Source organism: Peromyscus eremicus, chromosome 6 (genome assembly GCF_949786415.1).
Source record: "Peromyscus eremicus chromosome 6, PerEre_H2_v1, whole genome shotgun sequence".
NCBI lineage: Eukaryota > Metazoa > Chordata > Mammalia > Rodentia > Cricetidae > Peromyscus > Peromyscus eremicus.
In genome coordinates, this window is record NC_081421.1 from 76,293,861 (window position 1) to 76,309,302 (window position 15,442).

A 15,442-nucleotide genomic window follows, 5' to 3' on the forward strand; every position below is an offset into this window, starting at 1 on the left:
ACAAAGGTATCTGCTAACAAACCTTTCAGCCTGAGTTTGATCTTTGGAATCCATATGGTAGAAAGAACAAACTAACTCCAACCTCTACACGCACCATGTGGCAGGCACACCCACGCAAATATACATACTATTTTAAGTTTTAATTACCGTGCCTGAGAGATTCATAAAACAAAAATGCCTCCAACCTGTAAGCCCTTTGCCCAAAGACAGAAACTCCTGAAATGCTGGAGGCTATTATTTATGGGACATAATTAGCCACATTTTCGCTCCCCTAAACAAGTTTGCTTGATTCATCTGCACCAGATATGCTTGATCACATGTAGACAGGTGTAGTGAAAGATTCAACAGATCCATTGTATCTGGCTTGAATTCCATACTGACGGCATCTAGACTTTGAAGTAATCTTTTGTAAATAGTCAGGGATTGTTATCTGAGTTGTCCTTTTAAAGGATTCACAGAGTCTTTGCATAACTTAGTTCTGAGACATACTTGGCAAACCAGGAAGTTTAGTATGGTTGAGAATTGCTTAGGTAATGATTCCTTCAAACAATTCCAGATAAGAGGTTTTACGATGCAGAAACTGACTTGCTAAAGATGTCTCTTATATAACAATAGAGAGGCTTTTGTGAAGCCATGAGGCAGTCACTCCATCAGAAGTTGATGACTCTGATGATGATATGATGATGATGATGCTAAACCCTTATAAACATGCTGAAGTGACTCTCTTCAACTGACCCGAGTGACACAGAAGGTCAACAGGAGGTACACAGGCAGGAAATAGGTCAGGACGTATGCTTGTTCCTGACTGGATGTAAGCAAGAGGTTCACAGGCAGGAAGTACATCAGGGTATGTGCTTACCCCTTATTAGACCTGGTGCGACGTACAGTGGTCCTGTTCAGCAGGGCAGGCCTGAGTTGTTTGTAGCACCGGCTTTAAGCAAGTAGCTCAAGGTTAGTCCGGCCTGAGGCCAAGCCGACCTGGGCTAGGGAGCCAGCTGCCTGGGCTAGGGAGCCGGCTGCCCAGGCGGGAAACCGGACCTGCCGCCAAGCCAAGTTAAGCGGTTTTTAATGGATTCTTGTCACGTTGGGCGCCAAATGTAGATGTAACCAACCATCTTATTAAATAAGAAACACAGAACCAATGCAAAGAAGAAAGCCAAGAGATCAGAGCTAAGAGCCTTACCCTGCAGCTAGCCTCTTAAGCCAAGAGACCTCTCCGAAAGAGACCTACTTTCTGTGTGTTTGTCTTTATATAGTCTTTTTGTTTTGTCTTCTCATTGGTTGTAAACCCAAACACATGACTGCCTCGTCACTGCCTGTCTGTAGAGACTTCCAGGTCTTCTATGGTTGGGATTGAGATTAAAGGCGTGTGTCTCCAATGCTGGCTGTATCCTTGAACATACAGAGATCTACCTAGCTCTGTCTACCAAGTGCTGGGATTAAAGGTGTGCACCACCACCGCCACGCTCTTGCTATGGCTCTAGTAGTTCTGACCCCCGGGCAACTTTATTTATTAATATACAATTAAAATCACATTTCAGTACAAATAAAATACCACCATACAGTGGCCTTAGGGGTTTGCCTTTTTAAGCCTCTACAAAATGTGATTAGTCGCCATTTCATGGGAAACCTGGAATGGACCTGGCCAGAGTCCATCAACCTGCTCAGTATATAAATAAAGCTTGCTTCAAATATGGGTTAAAATTGTAGTGGTCTTATTCTCACCTGGTGGAATTAACATTTTCTGGAGGCCTCAGTGAGATTCAGATCATGTACCCAGATTCTAAAGCTTGACCTTCACTACGGGAACTCCAGAGCTGAGGGGCCACTTCAGAAGGCAAGTGCCTGAGACACTCCAAGGCTCTGAGGCTGCCTTTGGCAGACTGTGTGAACTACCGTGCTGAGAAATGCAGCAAGTATCTACTCTACAGAGGACTTCTGGTGAGTCAGTCTGGTTTGATCTGTGGGATCCAGATCTAGGACCCCAATATTCTTCTGTCCAGTGCAAATAGCGTGACGTCACCCACCTGCCTGATTCTGGTTGGTTGGAAAGTTTTGTCTGTTTTGTGTATGTGGATGGGTCTGTGTTTTCTGGTGTGTACGTAAGTTTGTTACAAACATGGAACTCAGAACTGTGAATGTATGGCCACCACATTCTGATTTGTTTTCTTTGAATGTGTGAGCTTACTGTGCTGTTTCTCCTGCTGCTAGCTACCCAGGCTCAGAATTTATCTCTAAGCTTTCTGGCTACTGAATCTAATGTAATAGGGATTCAAATGTCTTTTGGATATGCATAATATTAAAGTTGTTTTACTCTGTTCTACCTTATTGTGAAGCTGGCTCTGGAATTGGGTTATGGCTCTGCCTTTCTCAGACCCAGGCATGCTTTTAAAGTCTCTATATCCATCCAGGTCAAGAACTGTGATAGGGAGAAAAGAGCAAGGCAGAGCAGCTAAAGGAATTACTAGTTTCAAGATTTGTAAATTTATTGGGTATGGTTAAAAATCTATAATATCTGTAATAAAAAAGTTAAAACTCACAACATAGGGTTGATAGTTAAAAATCTATACGTAAGTAATCGTAAAGGAACCATATGGCATGATTCCATTTTGGGATATAAGCAACATGTGGCATGCCACCATCTATAGGCAGCCACCTTTACCAGAGTTGGAGAGGGCAGATGTCATGTGACTTCATTGCCATCTTGATTAAAGGTAACCCACATGGTATGGCCCAACCAAGGAGACAACACAAGTCTCCGAGATACTTTGGATTGGGATGGATTTTTGTATGATAATTCCTGTCCAGTCATGAAAACAGGTTTATGATAGACAGGACTTTAAAACAATGCTTGTTTAGGTATTAAAGCTGCACCTCCAGACATTTATATACAAGAATGTACTTTACACTGGCAACCAAACTTTGTAACATAAGAGTCACCCAGGTGGTATTTGTTTTAAAGGGATCTTGGAGAACATTTGAGGTTTGCCAGTGTGTAGCAGGGCTGGAGTTCCTAAAGAAAACCCAGTTGCAATTGGGGACCCTACCAGTTTTGGAGATGCTAGTGCCATGTAATAGTCACCAGAAACACCAGCCGCGATGAAATTGAGTCACCGGGGGCCTATAGAATGTAGGCTATGTATGCTGCCAAAAGTGGGCCCAGAGAGATGACCCAAGCCCCTTGGGAAAGCCCAAAGGATTATAAATATTAATCCCAAATATTAAACACTGAATTATTTGTACTGTTGGAGCTTGATTTTGCCCTGTGCAGATTGTGGTTGTGCCCTTTATCTTTTTGATATTGTAGGAAAACACAGTTGAGAAATTTTAAATTTTTTAAGAGGAAATTTTAGAGTTTTACAGAAAATTTAAATTAAAAAAAACTGGATATATTTTAAGGAACAGCTTTTAAATTTAAGTTTATAAAATATTTATATTATTAATACATGACCTTAAATAAATAGGTAAATAAATAAAAGGCTAAAGAGTTAGGGTCACAGCTAAGAGCACCAAACACTAAAAACCAGAAACTGGAATATTCCTATCTTATGGTGCAGCAAGACAATGACCTAAGCAGTCTGGTAAAGAGCTTGGAGCAGCAGTTCTCAACCTATGGGTCATGACCCTTTGAGGATCGAAAGACCTTTTCATAGGGGTAGTAGACGTCTGCATGTCAAATGTTTGCATTATAACTGATGACCCCAGCTAAGACTCCTAGCAATAGTGAAGAGGGTGCCTGAACTGGCCGCCTCCTGTAATCAGAGTGGTGACTACCCTAATTGTCATCATAGAACCTTCATTCATGTTCACGTTTTTTAACCCAAAGCTATGGTCTTTGCTAGGACTCAAAAGCATGAGTCTACTCCAGCTGTTATATAGACACCTGTTAGCTGCTTCTTTCTACAATGTGGATTTCAATTTCAGCACAGATTAATGTGAATATATCTAAAACGTATTTTGTAAACTAAAAATTTCATGTAAGCTTAAGAGAATCAAAAGAGTTGTAAGACTTGGATACACCTCTCACAGGTCAAAAGGACTCCAGATGAGTACAGCCTATGTTTCCTGATCTGCCTGCTCCTGAGAGTGAGATCTCTTTCCTAAACTTAGGACTCCTCCCCTCCCCCAATCACTAGGACCATGGGCCTGAAAGTTCCAAATGTAAGATTTTTCTTTAAGTTCCTAAACTTTAACTTCTGTCGCTAATCTGTATCTGTCTCAGCAAATTTTCACTTGGCTGACAGACACCATCCAGGAATCAGCTGCAGACTGCTAACCGCTGAGCTCTGGATTTGCTAAAAGCTAATATAAACCAGTACAGCCAATGTGACTGCTCCTTGTCTCTTCAGCTGGGTCAGTTAACCAGAATCTTCTGATGAACACCCCATTTCCTGATTCCACTCCCAGTTTCTGACTAGGATTTCAGCCTTCCTGAGCCCTGACAACAATATCCTAGCTTCAGCCAGAGCAGTTACAGAAGAGAATATGTCTCCCCTTGTCCCCAACAGGCTGAAATACTAAGTCTAAAAAAAACTTCCTGGCATAGGAAACAAAATAGCTACGTACAGTAGTGCCAATTGTCAGGAAAATGGGTCCAGAAATATCAACAGGTAAATTCACTCACTGGAATATTTCTACAATATAATAGGACACTTGACCTGATCTACGTAAACAGAGAGGTTATTGTATAACTTTAAGAGAAAATTGTTGTTTCTATACAAACTATTTGGGATTAATTACAGATAATCTGGCTGTACTCAAAGAAATATTGCAAAATAGCGGGACCTGAGATGAAATAAGTAACTGGTGACCATTCTCAATTCCAGGCTCCTCCTAGATAGTAATTCTGATGTTAGCCAATTCAGGGCCTTGGACCCTCTGTTTCTACAAATTCCTGTTAGCTCTTGCACATTAATACCTTAACTAGATGATAATTCCTGTCTGGGTATCATTAAGACGATGGTTATTAGATCTCAATATAAACAGGTACCCATTTAAGAGTCAAGGATTTGACTCATGATATAACTCAAGGGTAATGTGAGAGCCAAATACCTCCAACCCTTGCCCAAGGACAGATACTTACTGAAAACATTAGAGGCTATTTTTTACTGGAGATAACAAGCCACGTTTTTGCTCCCCTAAACAAGTTTGTTTGACTCATCTGCACTAAATGTGCTTTATCATATGTAGGCAGGAGGTATATGGGAAGGAAGTACGTCAGGATGTACGCTTGCCTGATTGGATGTAAGCAGGAAGTATGCAGGCAGGAAGTATACATCAGGACGTGTTCTTGCCCCTGATTGGACCTGGTGGGAAGTACAGTGGCCTTATGGGTTTGCCTTTTTAAGCCTCTGCAAAATGTGATTAGTTACCATTTCATGGGAACCCTGGAATGGACCTGGCCAGAGTCCATCAACCTGCCCAGTATTTAATTGAAGCTTGCTTCAAATTTAGCTTAAAATTGTGGTGGTGGTCTTATTCTCACCTGGTGAGATTAACAATACAAATTATATGTACTTAGTATTTTATGGACATTTACGTATATGTATGCATGTAAAAAAATATTATAGAATGACTAATGTCATATAACACTGAACAAGAACAAAGAGAATACTGTCAATCTATTCTCTTAACACATTTTAACATACAATAATCTCCTACCACAGTCCATAAGATTTTAAGGGGCTTATACAAACAAGTAATAAGATCAAAACTATCATTTTAGACTTATCTGTGCTTATTAAATTTCTTTCTTCCCCAATAACATGAGGCAGCCTCATAAGAATTCAAAATTGTATTTGCATCACCTGATAGTACATATTTACTTAACGTTCAATAAATTTTGCTTTACAAAAGTCAAATTATTTTATTCATTCATTTACTAAATATTTACTGAATGCCTATTATGTGTCTAGAACTATTTTAGGTACTTAGGATACAATACAAAGCCCACTGTACTGGAAATTTTATGTTGAGTATGAGAAAGAATGTGCATACATATAAAACAAGCATGTGTGCATCAAGCAACTGTCATGTAGCTTTAAATATTCTTCATAAAAGTTAAATGAAATAGGGAGATAGAAAATAACTAATAATGATGTTTAGATTAACTGTACAGTTAGAGAGAAAAAACAATGTTCATACACACTTAAGAGCTTGAACACAAAAGTTCTGGAAAGAACAAGCAAAGCATCAAAACCAGAAAGTATTTGATAAAGCTAAGAAATAAAACAGAAAAGGATTATAGCATAAAAACGAAGTAGAAAATAAGATAAAGGTAAGCAGGAGCAAAATACAGGTTAGTAGTACTCAACTTTTTTTCTTCAAATCAACAGTTATATGTCACAATGTGCTGGTCTCTGACACAAAGCAACCAATAAATATTTAATAAATTAAACTGTATTACTAACATGTCAATTTAAGAGGTATTACAGAGTTGGAGAGATAGCTTTACAGTGAAATCATGTGCCATATAGCAATATAGAAGACCAGAATTGGAATCCCTAGAGCCTTTAAAAATTCTAAGTGGGAGTAGTGGCCTGCCTGTTATTCCAGTCTTGGAAAGCAGAGACAGTAGATCTCTGAAGCAAGCTGGCTAGGGAGATTAGCCATATCAGCAAGCTCTGGGTTTGATTGAGATACCCTACTTCAAAAGATAAGGTGGTAGAGCACAGAAGAAAAATTCCTGACATCAACCTGAGCCTCCATGTATACACGCATAGACATGCACCCATACTCATGTGAACACACTACTATATACAAAACCTTAGTTAGTGTTCATAGTTTAGAACCTTAAGAATTTTACTGGTGATTCAATCATGCATCAATTAAATGAAGATCTTTTAGCAATTACAAATGACAAGACCTCTGTAGCTATCACTCTGCTTAGAAATTCTTTTACTTAAAATAATCATTTTTTTTTTTTTTTTTTTTTTTTTTTGGTTTTTTGAGACAGGGTTTCTCTGTGTAGCTTTGCGCCTTTCCTGGAACTCACTTGGTAGCCCAGGCTGGCCTCGAACTCACAGAGATCCGCCCGGCTCTGCCTCCCAAGTGCTGAGATTAAAGGCGTGCGCCACCACCGCCTGGCTAAATAATCATGTTTTTATTAACACTTACCTCAATGTTATTATTTAGATCCACATAAACTTGTCTGGTTTCTTCCCGTTCATACTCATCTGTAATTATCATTAAAAACTTCAAAGTTAAATTTTAAAACATAACATCAAGACAATATTTATAATATCTCAGAAAACATTAAAACATTTAAAATTCTGTGAGTACATAATTCAGTTCTGAGTTTCTCAAAATAGCAGCAGAAAAGGTCTGGGTTTTGATCTGTTATGCAAAAATCTTGGAAGTTTCTATTCCCTAAGTAAAAAAAGAAGGTAAACTGAAAAAATTCTTTGACCCAAAAAGAGAAGCAAGGTCACAGAGCAAGCCACTACCTTCAAAAATAGATAAGCAAAATCACAATTTACAATTTATTTGAGCAGAAAGGCAACAACAGAAAACTGTGAACCAGAGCCAGCATTTAAAAAAGCAAAAACACCTGAACTATAATTGGCATTGCTAGGCACTCAATGTGGATAAATCTGAGATAAAAACTTCAAAGGGATAGTCATGGTAGGCACAACATCCTTACAAGATTAACTTCTTAAAATGTTCCTAAGTTCAGATGTTCCAACAAGTGGAAGTGAAGAGGGACTATTTGAAATACACTATAGGCATTCTGTTCCTAATAGAGCTTCCCTGTGGGAGAAACTATTTAACTAGGGCAAAATCATTGACTGACCTGGGAAAGGAGAAAGAACTGATTCCAGCCTTCCATACAGAAGAATTAAAAATATACTGTTCCAATCATCTCTAGACTACCATATAGGAGAATTAAAGGCAGAAAAAGGGAAAGGAATGGAAAGGGGAGGGAAGAGAAAGAAGGTGAGAAGAGATAAGGAAAGGAAAGGAGGGGAGAGGAGAGGAGGGAAGGAGAGGAAGGAAGGGGAGGAGGAGAGGGGAAGAGGAAAGGGGAGAGGAGGAGAGAGGAGGAGAGGGAGGGAAGGAAAGGGAGGGGAAGGCAGGGAAGAGAACAGAAGAAGAGAAGAAGAAGGTCAAAGGGAGGAGAAGGGAAAATAATAACTCCAGCACACTCTAGCCATTTTGTATACTGCCCCGCCTGAAGGGAAGGGAAAATAAAAGTTCTTAATTCATAGGCAAGGATTTGCTAAAAGATTGAGGCCTAATCACAGGTCTACAGAATATTTCCTACACCTCTCCCTGTCCTCTATACAATACCACTTTTACTGAAGACCAATTTATATCAGTTCCATATGTAGCTGTAAAGTAGTAAGGCACAAGAAAAAAAAACAGAGCAAATATCAGAACAAGGATGAGAAAGGACAGAGATGACAGGAATTACCAATACACATAAAAAATAGTAAATGTAATAAAGATTTTAATAAAAAAAAACTAAGAGAAACTTTTAGAAAGAAAGAACAGAATAAAACTGTGAGAAAGTTATAAAAGATGAAATATAGACATAAGGAAACACTAGAAGAAAGAAACAAAAGTACTATTTCAAACAATAGCAACTAAGAATTTCCCCAAATTAATGTCAGACACTAAACCACATATCTACGAGATTTGAGAAAAATAAACACCAAAAGAGAAAAAAGGAAAAAAATACATCTAATTCTATCATTTCAAACTATGTGAAACCAAAGATAAAGAAACTATAGGGGAAAAATATTAATGAAGAAAAAAATTAGAATTAGAGAATAAAGGCAAATAAACACATTTTAATTTGCAAGGTTCAGGATCGGAAGACTGAGGCCTAAGGATGGTCAGCCTGGACTAAATAGTGAATCAGAGCTATTAACTCCTATAAGTTGCCCTTTGGCCTCCACAAATGCGCTACAGCACACTTGTTTGTGCACATACATGCGCGCACGCACGTGCACACAGAAACACACAAACACACACACACAATAAATGTTATTTAAATTTTTTAAACTTTCTCTAGACAAAATAAATTTATTGTCAGTAGACAAGCTTCAAAAATGTTACAAGTTCTTTTGAGAGAAGGAAATAATATAGGTAAGAAATTCAAATCTGCATAAAGACGAACACCAAAGAAGGAATACATGAAGGTAAAAATTTTTAAAATTCTTTAGTACTATGATCAAACTCAGAGCCTTAAGTATGGTAGGCAAACACTCCACCACTAAGCTACATTCCCAGTCCTTCACTTTAAGAAAGGTCTCACTACGTAGCTCAGGCTGGCCTTGAACTCAAAATCCTGCCTCTACCTCCCAAGTCCTACAATTATAGGCAAGTGCCACCAAGCCAGTCTTGTTATCCTTATTCTTAATCAATCTAACATGCAATCCATGTAAGTTTTACTGAGTGAGTCAGTGAGTGAGGAGTAAGTGAATGTGAATGTGAAGGCTTAGAACATTACTGCATACTGCTGTTGACTTTATAAACATTGTCCATTTGGACTATACTAAATTTGTTTTAATTTTTTCTTTGATAATAAATTAACCTAAGCTTATTGCAACTATTTTATTTTATAAACTTTAATTTTTTACAAGAGTCAAAACAAAATATTGTACAGCCATACAAAAATATTTTCTTTCTTCATGTCATTATATAAATACTTTTTTTCTTGGTCTTTTGAAACAGACTCTCACTACATAGCCCAGGTTGGCCTTAAACTTGCAATCTTTCGGCCTCAGCTGAAATGCTAGAATTAAAAGCATTTATCACCATGCCTAGTATTTTTTATTTTTTTTCTTTTACTTTTTACACTTTCTGGTTAAAAATGAAGATATTTACACACAAATTTATCTGAGGTATACACAGTGTCAAGATAATAAACATCACTGTATTCTATTTCCACATCTTGTTCCACTGGAAGATTTTCAAGAACAGGAACACACATGGAGCTGTCATCTCCTATGATACAATACCTTCTTCTAGAATACTTCTGAAGGATCTGCTTGAGGCTCTTGTAAAGTTAACTTTTTTTAATGTGGAAATACACTTTCAAATAGACACCTAAAATATAGTCTAGAAAATTTACAAAGCAGCAATATGCTTGATTATCAAGTACTATATAATTAATATATGTGGTATTCTTTCATACAACAGGCAGCGCTAGAGGCTTGTTTACAGCAGCATTGCTACAAATTATTATACACTACAGTGTTACAAAGGCTCCATTACTAGATGAAATTTTTCAATTTTTCTATATTCTTATGGTACATACCAATGTCCTATGTATACTCTATTATTGGCTTTAATGTAGTTATAAAATGTATCACTATACCATGCCTACCCCACAGCATTAGATTTCCTATTATAGACATGGATTTGTATCTTATTCTTGATTCAATGCCATGGTAGTTCTGGACAAAATAGGCTACTCATAAAATCACAATTGAAATGAATATTAACTACAAATATATATTCTTATTGATATTTACTACCTTTCAAAAACAGAAAACTTAGCTACTTCTTACATTAAAAATAAGGTCTGAGACACATAAAATTCAATGAAATCAAAATTAATTCCAAAAACTGAAAAGGCAACTTTTCCTCCTGTCTCCACCATTAAATGAGTAATAAATTGATACAACCACATAAAATAAGAAAGATACCTACATTTATTTGTCTTTTCTGCAGATCTAGCACAGGTTTCCTTAAGCAGATTACACAAATGTCTTGTAGCATTATTCCTGAAAAAAAAAAAAATGTTTCCCTAAGTATAATCTGATCTCAAAGCAAAATAATACATGGAAGTTACAGACATATAGTTACAATTTTAGAGAAATTTTTAAAACATTATATTTTATATATACTGTATATCACACAATAACAATTATATCAAAAAAAGTAGAGACTATTATTGGCAAAATCATTTAATAACTGCTTCCCTCTAAGTGACAACTTCTTACCAGTCTCTAGGAAGTTACAATTAATACCCTCTCAGAAAAAAGGTTCCAGATTTGTCTAGGATAAGGCAGGGCTAAACTTTTCATTTACTAATTGCTCCTAAACTGTTCTTGAGGCCTGTCCTAGTTTGAGTTCTACTGCTGTGCTATACCGTGACTAAAAGCAACCTGGAAAAGTGTTTGACTTACATGTCCTGATCACAGTCAATCACTGAGGGAAATCAGGTCAGGAGCCCAAGCAAGACCAAAGGCAGGAACCATGGAGCAATGCTGATTACTGGCTTGCTCCTCATGGCTTGCTCAGCCTGCTACAGCTCCAAGCATCTGCCAAGAACATCACTGCCCACAGTGGCAAGGCCCTCCCACATCAATAATTAACCAGGACAATGTACCACAGATTTTGCCTACAGTCCAATCTGATGGAGGCAAATCCTCTAACCTTCAAAACCAAAAGTAAGGTAATTTTCTCAGCAACTATCCATTGTGTGAATAAGATCTCTATTTGTATTAATTTAATAATATAAAGAACAATTTCGTTTAATTTTCCAACACACAGTTTTTCAGTACAAAGAAAAAGGTATTTGAGAGGAAAAAGCAGTTCCAAATTGGGCTGACTTGCTCCTAGGGCAACAGTGACACAGGAAAATGGATAATATGCAAAGGTAGTTCTAGGTAACAAATTTTTAGGCATCTTTGTTGATTTCAGGAAATGATTCCTCCTGACACCTGACATTTCAGAAAGTGAGAAGTTATTCATCATTAGGCAGCTTGCTAAATCTAAAAAGATAGAATGGGTATATCTACTTTTTCCACAGCACTCATGCCATGACCTGATGCTTTGGTCCTGGAGACCTAACAGAGGTGGCAAGGGAATGAAGAAAGGACACATAGACACATATACAGAAAAGCTAGCATCAGGTGGACTGCACTCACTCTGATGGAGCAATGCCAACTATGCAACAACTGAGAACCTCATTGAGTTTATTAAGTACAACACAAAAGGAGGAGCTAGCTAGTCTTGGTAGGAGGACTCTGAAGGGGAGCAGTCTCAGGTTTTGGGGACTTTTTGTTTTTGTTTTTTGTTTTCTTTTTGGTTTTTCAAGACAGGGTTTCTCTGTGTAGTTTTGGTTCCTGTCCTGGAACTCACTCTGTAGACCAGGCTGGCCTCAAACTCACAGAGATTCACCTGCCTCTGCCTCCCGAGTGCTGGGATTAAAGGCGTGTACCACTGCCACACAGCTGCAGTCTCAGATTTTGATCATCCAGGAAAAGGAAGCTACAGTCATTAGTGTTTGAACACTGATCAACCATTCATAAATACTCTTATTTGCACACAGTCAAGATTCTCTTTCAGAGCAGAGGAAGGTTTTGCCATCTCTCACACTTCACCCTGGGAAGGCTTTGCCACTCCCCAGGGTCTGAGGCTGTGCCCATGACAAACAATACACATTCACTCAGGACTTTATCCACTCCTTCTTGGCTCCCCACACACTCAGGCAGAAATTATTGTTATGCTACATAACACAAAGAAAGTACTCAACAAATAAAAACTATCTTAATAATAAGTTTGGAGGTACAATCATTAAATTACTACTTACTCCTTTATTAAATCTTTATTTTCTTGAATTTCTTCTTCTAATTTCAAGCTTACTTTCTCATTTTCAAACTAATTTACAAAACAGAAAAAGTTAATCACATTTCACTTAAAAAATCAGTGAGTATAATCATTAAGCAGATTTTTTATACTAGCATATTATATAAGTTCTATAAGATTTTCTTTCCACATAAAAGGAAATTTTTGTTACACCTTTTGAATTATCCATAAAAATATGGGTTTCTTTGGAAGGTGAAATGTTGTGGAATACTAGTTTGGGATGTGTTAATTTTTTATTCTGTGGAACATTTGTTTAATGATGCAAACATGTGTTGCATTCTTTTATGTTACATTTGTTTATGTCGCATTTGTTTAACTCTGTGAAGCTGTGTTACTGTGCCTGTCTAAAACAGCTGATTGTCTAATAAAGAGCTGAACAGCCAATAGCAAGGCAGGAGAAAGGATAGGCAGGGCTGGCAGGCAGAGAGAATAAACAAAGGAGAAAAAGAGAGATCAGAAGGAGGAGCAGGATAAGAAGGAGGACTCCAAAGGCCAGCCACCCAGATACACAGCAAGCCATGGAGTAAGAAGTAAAGAAAGGTATACAAAAATAGAGAAAGGCTTAAAAGATAGATGGGATAATTGAAGTTTAAAAAAAGCTGGCTAGCAACAAGCCAAGCTAAGGCCAGGCATTCATAAGAATAAGAAGTCTCCATGTGTAATTATTTGGGAGCCGGGTGGCAGGTCCCCCAAATAGCAAACAGCCAAAGAGTAAAACACAACCAACTACTGTGGAAGCAGGATCAGGAGTTCAAGGGCCAGTTTCAACATATACAGTGAATCTGAGGTCAGACTGAGCTACACAAGACTAAACCCTATCTATCTCAAGAAAGGGGAAGGGGAATACAAAATGGCTCAGCCAGTTAGGACATATGCCACCACACCTAGCAATCTTGAGTTCAATCCTCAGAAGCTACATGATCCAGAGAAGACTAACTCCCACAAGTTGTCCTCTGACCTATACACACACACACATTCATACCCTAATAAATGTAAAAAGGGAAGAAGGAACCTTTCACTCTCATCAGCTTAAAATTTGCTGAATGACCAGTAAAAGCATTCAATAATATTTAGTACAATATTATCTCTAATAATTTTGAAGTGTATTATCTGCTTCTACTTTGACTTTCTCATTCTATGCTATATCAAAACTAAAGTTTCAAAGTTTTGTATGTAAATATATTCTGATATATATCACATCAAATTAACATCAACAGGATTTAAAATTTTAAACTCTTTGTAATAAATTAATGTCATTAAATTGGTTATTGTCTAAAATAATTATTCCTTTAATCATCTTCATTGAATTTTGTGGAATTTGTGCTGTATTCATTCCTAAAGCTGAACTGCAACTTTTGTTAATGAAATTTCAAAAAACCTTGTTCTCAAAATACCTGCCACATAAAATTAGCCCAATTTGCTTTGAATTAATACTCTATTTCCGCCGGGCGGTGGTGGCGCACGCCTTTAATCCCAGCACTCAGGAGGCAGAGGCAGGCGGATCTCTGTGAGTTCGAGGCCAGCCTGGGCTACCAAGTGAGTCCCAGGAAAGGTGCAAAGCTACACAGAGAAACCCTGTCTCGAAAAACCGAAAAACCAAAAAAAAAAAAAAAAACTCTATTTCCAACAGTACTGTGCTAATATTTACTGTGTGCCATATTATCTTTTTATTTTATTTTTATTCAAATACTTGCCATATTTATAATTCAAAACTTCATTATACAAAAAAATAATATTTGTTGTATTTATAATTCAAAACTTCATTATACCTGCAGTTCCTGAATGGCTTTTCGCTGGGCTTCAATTATCTTTCTGTTTTCTTGTAACTTATTTTCTTTCTGCTTCAGTTCAGATTCTATGTTCACTTTCCATTTTTTGATCTTTTCAGCCTCCTTATACAGTTTTGAATACAGTCTGCTCATTGGCTCTGAATTCTATTTAAGTGAATTTCAAAAAGTTAATTCTCTAAGATTTTAATATAACCAACTACAGTTACCTACCACAAGTACATCTGTATTAATGGTGACAAACTGTGCACTCAATTTATACTTAACAGGATTAACTCATAGTATCAAGACAGTATATTCTACTTCACTAAAATTACTGAATAAAGTCAAAGCTGAAAAATGCTAAAGTTAGAAACAATTTAATCAATAAGAGAATCTGACTGGATAAAAGCTCAAATACACCACTCCACAAGAAATACATAAATGTTAACAATTGTCTTAAAGCATTTTGATCAGAGAAATAATTTGAGGATCAAGACTGCAATGTTTAAAATATAATGACAAGAAAAATAGAAAATATAATATGTAATTTTCTTTTTTTTTAACTTTTTAAAATTTTTTTACGATTTATTTATTATGTATACAGTGTTCTGCCTGCATGTATGTCTGCAGGCGAGAAGAGGGTACCAGATCTCATTACAGATGGTTGTGAGCCACCATGTGGTTGCTGAGAATTGAACTCAGAACCTCTAGAAGAGCAGTCAGTGTTCTTAACCTCTGACCCATCCCTCCAGCCCCATAATATGTAATTTTCAATGAGCCTAAGGTTTTATTTAGATTTCTTGCCTTTTTTTTATCCACATATTAGAAATACCAGAGGAATGTGGATTTATTTTTCATTTTGGAGCTGGAGATCTAACTCAGGGCATCTCAAATGCTATGCAAATAACACAGCTCTAAAATAAAACTATCCTCAAGCTTCATGTGGTGCACACCTTTAATCCCAGCACTCGGGAGGCAGAGCCAGGTGGATCTCTGTGAGTTCAAGGCCAGCCTGATCTACAGAGCGAGATCCAGGAAAGGCGCAAAGCTACACAGAGAAATCCTGTCTC

General features: G+C 37.3%; 1 protein-coding gene across 1 annotated transcript in view; it reads right to left on the reverse strand.

The window, feature by feature from the left end:
• Sycp1 (synaptonemal complex protein 1) overlaps nucleotides 1–15,442 on the reverse strand; it is a 98,998-nt gene that overhangs the window by 79,747 nt on the left and 3,809 nt on the right. The window contains exons 6-9 of the mRNA XM_059265977.1: nucleotides 14,373–14,537; nucleotides 12,548–12,615; nucleotides 10,660–10,733; nucleotides 7,117–7,175 (exon numbers count right to left, since the gene is read on the reverse strand). Of these exons, the coding sequence (XP_059121960.1) occupies nucleotides 7,117–7,175; nucleotides 10,660–10,733; nucleotides 12,548–12,615; nucleotides 14,373–14,537 (366 nt within the window). The remainder of the gene's footprint in view (nucleotides 1–7,116; nucleotides 7,176–10,659; nucleotides 10,734–12,547; nucleotides 12,616–14,372; nucleotides 14,538–15,442) is intronic.